Consider the following 9,238-nt stretch of genomic DNA (forward strand, 5'->3'; position numbering starts at 1 on the left):
TTATTCGTAATTTCATCTAAGCAGCCTTATCCCAGTCGCTGTTGCATTGTGTGGTGCCGCTGGATGTTCCTTTCCTAGAACGGGAAGGCAAGCATTCTCACATCACCAGTAAGCCTTTCCTCGTAGCGCACGATCTTTTCCTGTGCCCTTTGCTTTTTATTGCTTCTATTACTCTGGTCCCTGCGTCTCTTTCACTGGCCTGATCTAGCTAGCATCTCTCAATCTCTCTTTTCCGAAAGCCTGCAATCTGCATGCATCATCACACACAAATCCGACTTGCCTGTGCTGTAAAGAATTCACATCTTTGTCCCGTCCACTTCGATTCGTCTGTCCTCTACACTTCGCTTTACCTGCAACGAGCTAATCGGTACCATCATGTCATCATGCACGGCAACATGGACTAGGTCTCCAGTGTTATACATATATGCTATTCCATTACTACTACAGTTCATGCAGCTGCAACAAAGGCTGGTTTTGCAAGTGGAAACCAGATGGCGTCTCGTTGGACGATGACCAAGGAGAGCGCCTGGGTGGGGGACGTAGAGAGGGCGCTGACCGACGTCGACCCGTCGGCAGAGGCGGCGCGGTGGCGGTGGCACTCCATCTACCGCGTGCCGGCGTGCATCAAGGACCTGAACCGCAAGGCCTACCAGCCGCAGGTGGTGTCCCTGGGCCCCTTCCACCACGGCGAAGAACACCTCCTCCCCATGGACTCACACAAGCGCCGGTCGCTCCTCCATTTGCTCCGGCGCGCCCGCAAGCCGCTTTCCGAGTTTGTCGCCGCCGTGGCGGGCGTCGTGGAGCGGCTGGAGGGCGCATACCAAGGCCTCGTTGACGACGACGACCGGTGCGGCGGCGAGGAGTTGGAGAAGAGGAGGGAGAAGTTCGTGGAGATGATGGTCACCGACGGGTGCTTCCTGCTGGAGGTGATGAGGATGGCGTCCGGGTGGGACGTGAACGACTACGCGCCCAACGACCCCGTCTTCAGCAGCCACGGCTTGCTCTACACCGTGCCATACATCCGCCGGGACATGATCATGATCGAGAACCAGCTGCCGCTCCTCGTCCTCGACAAGCTGCTCGACGTCGAGGCCGGCAATGATGGGGTAAGTAAGCCAATATGATCATGCAGCTTAGCTTAGCTTATTTTTTGACTTGTGATTTAACATTATCATATGGAAATGGTCGGATCAGAAGATCCAAACAGTCAAATGCTTCTTTATTCTTGCACGCTAGCTTGCCTTTCGTTTGCATGTTCTCTCCTCTGCGCGCTGGCTTTACTTAGTTTTATGCTTTACTTTTTGCCATGATATAGTACCAAAAGTAAAAGCCAATTAAGAAGTGCATCAGAACGAGGACTGTTCGATCTCATGCTGAATTTGTCTCTCTTTTTTCGTACGGACGTCCGTGGCAGCAGAACGAGGACTTGACCAACCGGATGGTGCTGAGGTTCCTCTCCCCGGCAGCCTGGCCGCTAGCAACCGGCGTCGGGCTAGCGCTTCACCCGCTGGACATCCTACGCCGGAGCCTCCTCTACGGGCCAACCCACAACACCCCCCCGCCGGCACCACCACCTTCAGACCTCCCCCCGGGTGCCCCCGACGACATCATCCGCTCAGCAGAAGAGCTCTACGAAGCCGGCGTGCGCTTCAAGCGGAGCCCGACGAGCAGCCTCCTGGACATCACCTTCTCCCGCACCACCGGCGAGCTCCGGCTCCCCGCCATCGTCGTCGACGACACCACCTCCACCATGCTCCTCAACCTCATGGCCTTGGAGCGGCTCCACGCCGGGCCCGGGGCCGGGGCCGCCGCCGGCAACAACGAGGTCACCGCCTACGTCTTCTTCATGGACAACATGATCGACAAGGCCGCCGACGTGGCGCTGCTGGCGTCGAGGCGGATCGTCTGCAACAATCTAGGGAGCGATAAGGCCGTGGCTAAGCTGTTTAGCGGGCTGTCGAGGGACGTGGTGCTGGAGCCACACGGTGCCTTGGACGAGGTGCACCGGGAAGTGGACGCTTACTGCCGGAAGAGGTGGAACCGGTGGCGCGCTAACCTTGTGCACACGTATTTTAGGAGCCCCTGGTCGTTCCTCTCTCTGGCTGCCGCCGTGTTCTTGCTCGGCATGACCGTCTTGCAGACCGTCTACACCGTGCTTCAGTTCTACCAGGATGCCGGCTAGCTAGAGCTTGGTTATATACCTAGCTCCATTTCATTCTACGTGCCTTTGCTCCAGAAGCAAGATATATAGTAGCCCTACCACGTTAATGATAAACTAATCAAAGGACCTTTGTACCAATTTGTTCCAAAGCTAGCTAGCGGTGGATCGTGATAATCTGGCTCGCCTGTCCAAACAGCTTTTTGTCTATTTTACCATAATAACCATTTTCCCTTGCAATCGTGGTTATTTTGCCCACAAATTATAAACACAAGGATGGGCTCCAAGTTTCTTATTAGTATTGGATGACCAGGTTCGGTAACTCTAATCCTCCTTCACTAACTATGTAAAACTTTCCATAAAAAAACTATACTCCCTCCATCCAACAAAAGATGTCTCAAGTTTCGTCAAAATTTGGATGTATCTAAACATGACTTAGTGTATAGATGTATTCAAATTTAGTCAAAGTTGACACATCCTTTATTGGACGGAGCAGTATAAAACTTGGAAATTGTTCCATTCGGGTCTCAAGATCGGTCACCACGTGCAACTTGTTAAATATCGAGGGAGCGACAAGGCACGGCGCCGGCTGGATAATGAGAGTAGCACATATGTTGGAAAAATAGCAGGAGTTATACTTTGTGCAACTGGGCAATAAATACCACTATAGCACCAAGAAAAAGAAAGTGAAAAACATCATGCATGTTGCAGTGAATTTAGAGGCATGGCGCTAAAACATTAATTATTACTCCCTCCAATTGTAAATTCTTGTCGTGGTTTTAGTACAAATTTGAACTAATGGTAATGGTGTAATGATTGTTAATTTGTGTTGCAAAGAGTGGAACTACCTTTTCTTTTACCGACAGTGGGACTGAAAGCATATTTTTCATTCCTCAATTCCAAACGAAGTTTAGAGTGTATCAGTTAGCAAAATCGGATACTTTGGTCAGGATACCAACGGTTTTGACTCCATATGGCGCGATTCTACCAACTTTTCACATGGGATGCCACAATGTTGTATACGAGTTCAATGCAGAAACCTGACAACATCATGCCATTCAACGTGAAAAATTGTAAGGGGGTAACCGCGCTACATGAAGCGAAAACAAAACAAAACCATTTGGATCCGAGAAAGAGTTTCTAGTTTTGCTGACCGAGGAACCAAATGTAGTACGATCTCAAGTCTAAAGACCATTACTAGCTACCTTGCCAATTGAGATATTTTTCTCTTAAAAGGGCAAACTACATTTCGAAAGGGATGCATCAACGTTGCAACTTTTCCATTTGATTCTTAACATACTCCCCTACAATGCATCCTCTGCAGAAACGAGGAGCACCTTAGTTTACCGTGGGCAAGCAGACTCCTCTTCACAGCAAAGCACAATACTTTTGCACTGTAGAAGAGGGGATGGAATAAAAGTTACCATGTCTCTCCAAGAGTAATCGGCTCAGAAGCAATTCATCTTGCTACCTCCTTTCCATAGATGCATCTATTCCTAAAAAATGTCTAGATACATGTAATATTTCGACAAGAATTATGAAACGGAGTACCATTTTAGAAAAAAAAAACGTTTGTTCTACCAATGGACCACAGACCGATAGATACCACTACCACGTCACAAATTCACATTATCCCATAATAACAATCAGGAGGTCTCATCTGGTACAACCAACGGTCCAACAGAAAGACCAAGGACCCAACACTACCACGATCCATCACCATTCAGTACTGAGCCAATAACTGTTAAAAGAGAATTTCCGTAGCAGATAGGGATAGCACAAATACAAACCAGAGGGATAGTTTCCAACCACAGCCGTCGCTTCCCAAAACGAAATCATGTTCCCCTTCATGAGTAGGTTCCTTCAAGCAATGGCAATGACAACTTTGCGATCGATTGCACAAAAATGCCAAACATTGTATAGACCAAGTTTGTACAGCCCAATCATGATATCCGATGAAGTGAGAATGCAGCCTCCAGTTCACTTTCTACGCTGAACGCATCCATTCTCGGTTAGGTATTCCACAAATTCATCTATCAGGTAGGGCCAAGCGCCTTCTTCATCGTAATTGGTTAGCTGTGGATCAATTGTCTGCAATAGCACAACAATTTAGTTAGGCAAGCTGATAATAACAAGCTAATTCTACACGCAACTCATATCAGGAGCAGATGCATTGACTAGGAAAGAAAGATAGATAGATAGTCCTGAAAGCTGCACAAATTGAGGAATCACTTTAGGTGACAGATCACAAGACCATCTAGAGACTAAAACCTAGGCACATCAGCTAGCCAACCTCAATTGTCTAGTCAGCTTTGGCTGATACAACACAAAGCAAGAGTTGCATAAGTGATGTGTAAGTGGGCATACAAGTTTACCCACTAAAATCTGAGCATTCATATGTAAGGGAGTTGGAATGGACAGATGTACCTTGACAAATTCCAACAGCTGAGACCAAGTGTCTCTAGAGATGGCTTTATTGTGCTTGACCTGAAATTTGAAGAATTAGAAAGTAAGCAAATAGCACCATGTGACACCATAACATAATGAAATAGCAGTGGTCCAAAAAAGGATTAGATACAACTGCCATTTGAGGCGTACCTGTAAGAACTGACACCAGTGATCAATAAGAGGCCAGTGCCTTCCATCAAACAGCAACCTCCACATTCCAATAGCTGTCTCCAATGCAAGAGATTTTTGACCCTGCAAAATCATAGGAATGTTTTAGCGAAGTATTAGTATAGGCAATCTTAATACTATTTTCTCATTGAAAAATAAGGTGTCAAATGAGGCAATATTGAAATAAATATTCTGCAATTAAGGCTAACCTTTTCCCTAGCCCAAGCAAATGCAAAGTTGTATATCTCACGGAACTTATCTGGACAGAAAAAGATTAACATAGAGGTTAGAACTTAGAATACAATCATTTCCCAAAATATCTGTTAATAGCCCCATTTGATTCACATTCAGATTCTTCAAACTGGAATCCAATGTTCGATTTAAGTAGCGAGGTAGAACGAAACATGCAGTTTAACAAAAAAAAACATACGATCATCTTTTATCTCAGCTCGCAATGATGGTAGTTTCTCACGGAGCTTCTCAATTGAATCTACCCTGCAAATAATACAAGAATATAATTAGGGAGCATTGTCAGAATATGCAAACTGGCACATTCCATCCATCCTGAGGATGACATCTAGGGCAGGGAGCGACATGTGAGTGACACGTTGCATCAGTATAGGATTTTCCGAGTTCAGTGATTTTACGATAGTACTAAGCAATATAACCCAAAAACTATATGTACTAAACTCACAAGTGCAGATGAGACTCACCCAATTGACTGCAGCCCATCAAAGAATTCCTGGCGAGTAAATTCACACATTGTGGCAGCTTTCATGTGCCATGATATGACAAGCTGTTAACAACATAATCAAATGGATATCAACAATGGTGATCTCGATCACAGAATTCAATTAAGTATATAGATGATAGAATAATCAGATCACTGCAGATAAAAAAGTCATCCATATATATCAAATATCAACTAGAACAAAAATTAACAAGGTAGCAGCTGCAGGAGCAGGTTACACAAAAACAAGTTTACAATCAAAAGGACATGAACATAACAGGTTGGTCCAAAAGAACAGAAGCACATACCATGACAACATCCTGAGGATCCACCTGGAAAACAAACAAATAACATATACATTAGAAAACTAGTCAAATATAATATGGCTAACTCAGTAAAAAGCATAGACCAGTAGAACTTTAGGAGCATCTATCCTAAGACAAAACGAAGTATACAATGGAACACAAAAATAACAGCACTATAATGTTGCCCCTATAAGAGGAGAAGATTCCCCTGCATATACCAAGGTAAATGGGCAGTAAAACTGTTGCGCCTGGTTACTGGCCAGGAGAAGCACAATATGATAACCCAACAATGCACAGGGAAGCTAAATTTGCTAATAGATGTTCTAGAAGCCATCCCAAATGCCTAAAATCAAAACTAAACCAACATCCTGCTAACTAGTAAAATCCATCCTTTGTCACTTGCTAGACAAACTATAACACTTGCAACAACAGAAAAAAGATTCAGCTAATGTCATAAGGAGTATCCAATGTATAAGAAAAGATTTATTAAATTGCCAAGTGTGTACCATACATGCTTACATATGCAAATCAAATGAGCTAATACCAAATGAAGATTAAAAGATAAAATTAACTGTTCCTTACCAACAGGTCGTTGCAAAGTTGAGATGTGCCCTCCACCATGATCATATCAGCATCACGCTCTGGCAACAAACCAAGATCCATCATGAAATCAGAAGTAAGAAACCGCAAGATGACAAGAGAAAAAATTATACGATTAAGTAATGAAGCAAGAAAGTACATGAAATAAACCAAAACTATTTAATGTACAATCGCTAAAGTGAGAACTCATTCTAACTCAAAGGTTGGTAAATATACCTTTGTATCTGTTGTAAAGATCTTCAAGATGCCGAGAATTGGCCACGGAAACCTGTGGTTGGCTATAGAAATAATCAAAAGCTCCTTCCAAGTGCCAATCGCTAGCTTTCAGTGCCTGAAGGGCAACCTTCTCACTGCATTATCAGATAACAAAATCACTTCTTTTACAACAACGAGAACACTTTTTAAATTTGTGACAACTGATCGCCATAGGCGTTAATAAATTAATTGAGCAGAAGAATTAGATGTGCTCATACACAGATGTCAACAAATGTACTCGTAAATGCAATTTGAGATATTTGGAGGAACCATTTACATATTCCTGCTCAATAATAGGTATGCACTATATTCTTTAAGACTTTGAAGTGCTGTGTTGTTTGAATCACAGCCTTAACCTCGGCAGGATTAATGTAGGGCCTTGCCTCCGGGCAGAATGCAGATAACCCTAGACTGACCAGTTCTGTTTTTTTTTTATTCAGTCTATCTCTTGCTCTGTTTTTACAACGTAAGGAAACTAGGGAAGGGTTTAAATAATTAAATAAACGAAAGGCTATCAGTAGCTGGCAACATTTGACAAACAAACAACTGCAATGGAACCACCAACCACTAGTGATGTTCTGATACAAAAAAGAAAGATCATCTGTAAATACAAGACATCAAGCACATTCCAAGAAAGGTTTAATTTGGAACAACATCACAGCCTGCCGGCATCACAAAATCACATTATGACACAACCACTAAATTCAACCTTAGAGCAAAACAGGCAAATTAGCATGGTTTTGCCGTCAATGAAATCAACACAGGTTATTACAGAGTTCTTAGCAAGTAACAACTAACTAGATACCTATGTAGCACATTAACTTTCACCACTGGCCACAAAATTATCATTGAAAAATGATGTATTATTCACTAAACTAACAAATCACCTCCACACTCCAAATGTTTAAATAACTATACAATCTAACCTTGCGCCAGTTATGGCCATGAACTGCTGCACCTTTTCACGGCTTCCTCTCCCAAGCTTATGCTGCAACAACAAGAAAACTAAAGGAGTCAAACAAAATCCCACAGCCTAGGTTTGCGCATTTTTCTCACACAAGAAAATGGTGACAGGCCATATATATTTTGAACATATTCTGATATATGATACTCCCTCCGTCCCATATTAAGTGACTCAAATCTGTCTACATATGGACGTATCTATATACTAAAATACATCTAGATACATGTACTCCCTCCGTCCGCGAATAAGTGTGCATTTGCTTTTGTCCTAAGTCAAAGTTTTTAAAGTTTGACCAACTTTCTAAAAAAGGTGGCAGCATTTATGACATCAAATTAGTATCAGTAGATCCATCTTCAAATATTACAACTTTGACATCATATATGTTGCTACTATTTTCTACAAAGTTGTTCAAACTTTAAAAACTTTGACTTAGGACAAATGCAAATGTACACTTATTCGCGGACGGAGGGAGTAATATTTCGGCACTTAATATGGGACCGAGGGAGTGTGTTTTTCTATATGTCTATGCTACACTGACACAATATAAGCTTGAGACATGGAAAAGGCACCTTAAATATGATCCTGGCAGTAAAACAGCAGCGAAAAGCCTAGCTTTCAAATAGAGACTCACAGTCTAAAATCTAGCAACCCCAACTTATCCAATCTACAACAGAAAAACCTAGCGTTCAAAAAGGAATCCATTTTCAGTTTGCCCTAGTCTATTTGCAGCCCAAATTTCGCCGGCGATGGTGCGCAGGTAGGGAGAAAATGCATAGAGAGGAGAGGCGGGAGGAGTTACCATGGTTACGGAGGACCGTGGGGTAGGGCGCCCACGTAGATCTGCCGAGGCCCGAGAGAGGGAGCAAGGAGGATGGGGTGGCCTCCGATCTGGTCGCGAGGAGCGGTGGGGCCGCAAACGATCGGCGGAGCGTCGCCGGAGAGGGTCGCCGGGGGACGCGACCGCGAGAGGGGAGCAGGGAGGCTCGTCCACCCTCTGCGAGAGAGGGCAGGTTCTAGGTTAAGGGTGGTGGTAGAATGGGCTGCCCGATGTTATTGGACTGGGCCGTGTCCAGTCACGGGTCAGATTGTCCCTTTACCAGGAATGAAATCCTTTCGTTATTCTCAAAAAAAAAAAGGAATGAAATCAAATTAGGATGAAAAATTAGGCAAGGACACTACCAAATGGACATGCTATCCCTTCGTTTGGCTAGTTTCCGGATAATTTGACAAGTGTGTATTAATTGGAAATAAATTAGTTCAAATATCATAAATGAGAAAATGCAAATATCTCCAACATAATCACAAACCATGAAATGCCATAATAATCACAAATCATGCTATGCATAGTTTTCTGTCTCAGAAGACTTTCATGCCACAACTTTGTCTCAGCAAGGCCTTCTGCACGGATATTGTCGGCCCCACGTGTCGGCGTGAGCATGGTTTAGGTGCAGAGTGCCGCCAGCAAGGAGGAGGATTAAAACAAAGGATCTGTAGTGTGATTTATGAGTAATTCGGATGGAGGAAAGTTAATCTAAGCCGCATGCATGCATGGATGATGTGTAATTTCAGCAATGGCCTTCAGTTTAGTGCCACGGTAATTATTCCGAGTA

General features: G+C 43.8%; 2 protein-coding genes across 3 annotated transcripts; one reads left to right on the top strand and one right to left on the bottom strand.

The window, feature by feature from the left end:
• Positions 1-47: 47 nt before the first annotated feature.
• Positions 48-2,480, top strand: LOC100834033 (UPF0481 protein At3g47200). 2 transcript variants are annotated; one of them, XM_010238959.3, is made up of 2 exons: positions 48-1,106; positions 1,415-2,480. In XM_010238959.3, the coding sequence occupies exons 1-2, from the start codon at positions 492-494 to the stop codon at positions 2,180-2,182; spliced, it is 1,383 nt and encodes a 460-aa protein (XP_010237261.1). In that variant the 5' UTR covers positions 48-491; the 3' UTR covers positions 2,183-2,480. The 2 variants fall into 2 exon arrangements, with proteins under 2 accessions (XP_010237261.1, XP_003575518.2); XM_003575470.4 differs by having other exon boundaries at positions 1,418-2,480.
• Positions 2,481-3,733: 1,253 nt separating this feature from the next.
• LOC100822780 (DCN1-like protein 2) lies at positions 3,734-8,598 on the bottom strand. The gene is made up of 11 exons (XM_003576160.4): positions 8,428-8,598; positions 7,591-7,652; positions 6,626-6,759; positions 6,392-6,450; positions 5,813-5,836; positions 5,488-5,570; positions 5,205-5,269; positions 4,984-5,033; positions 4,757-4,858; positions 4,586-4,645; positions 3,734-4,249 (listed from the first exon to the last, which is right to left on the bottom strand). The coding sequence occupies exons 1-11, from the start codon at positions 8,428-8,430 to the stop codon at positions 4,139-4,141; spliced, it is 753 nt and encodes a 250-aa protein (XP_003576208.1). The 5' UTR covers positions 8,431-8,598; the 3' UTR covers positions 3,734-4,138.
• Between the last annotated feature and the right edge of the window lie 640 nt (positions 8,599-9,238).

Source organism: Brachypodium distachyon, chromosome 4, assembly GCF_000005505.3.
Source record: "Brachypodium distachyon strain Bd21 chromosome 4, Brachypodium_distachyon_v3.0, whole genome shotgun sequence".
Classification (NCBI taxonomy): Eukaryota; Viridiplantae; Streptophyta; class Magnoliopsida; order Poales; family Poaceae; genus Brachypodium; species Brachypodium distachyon.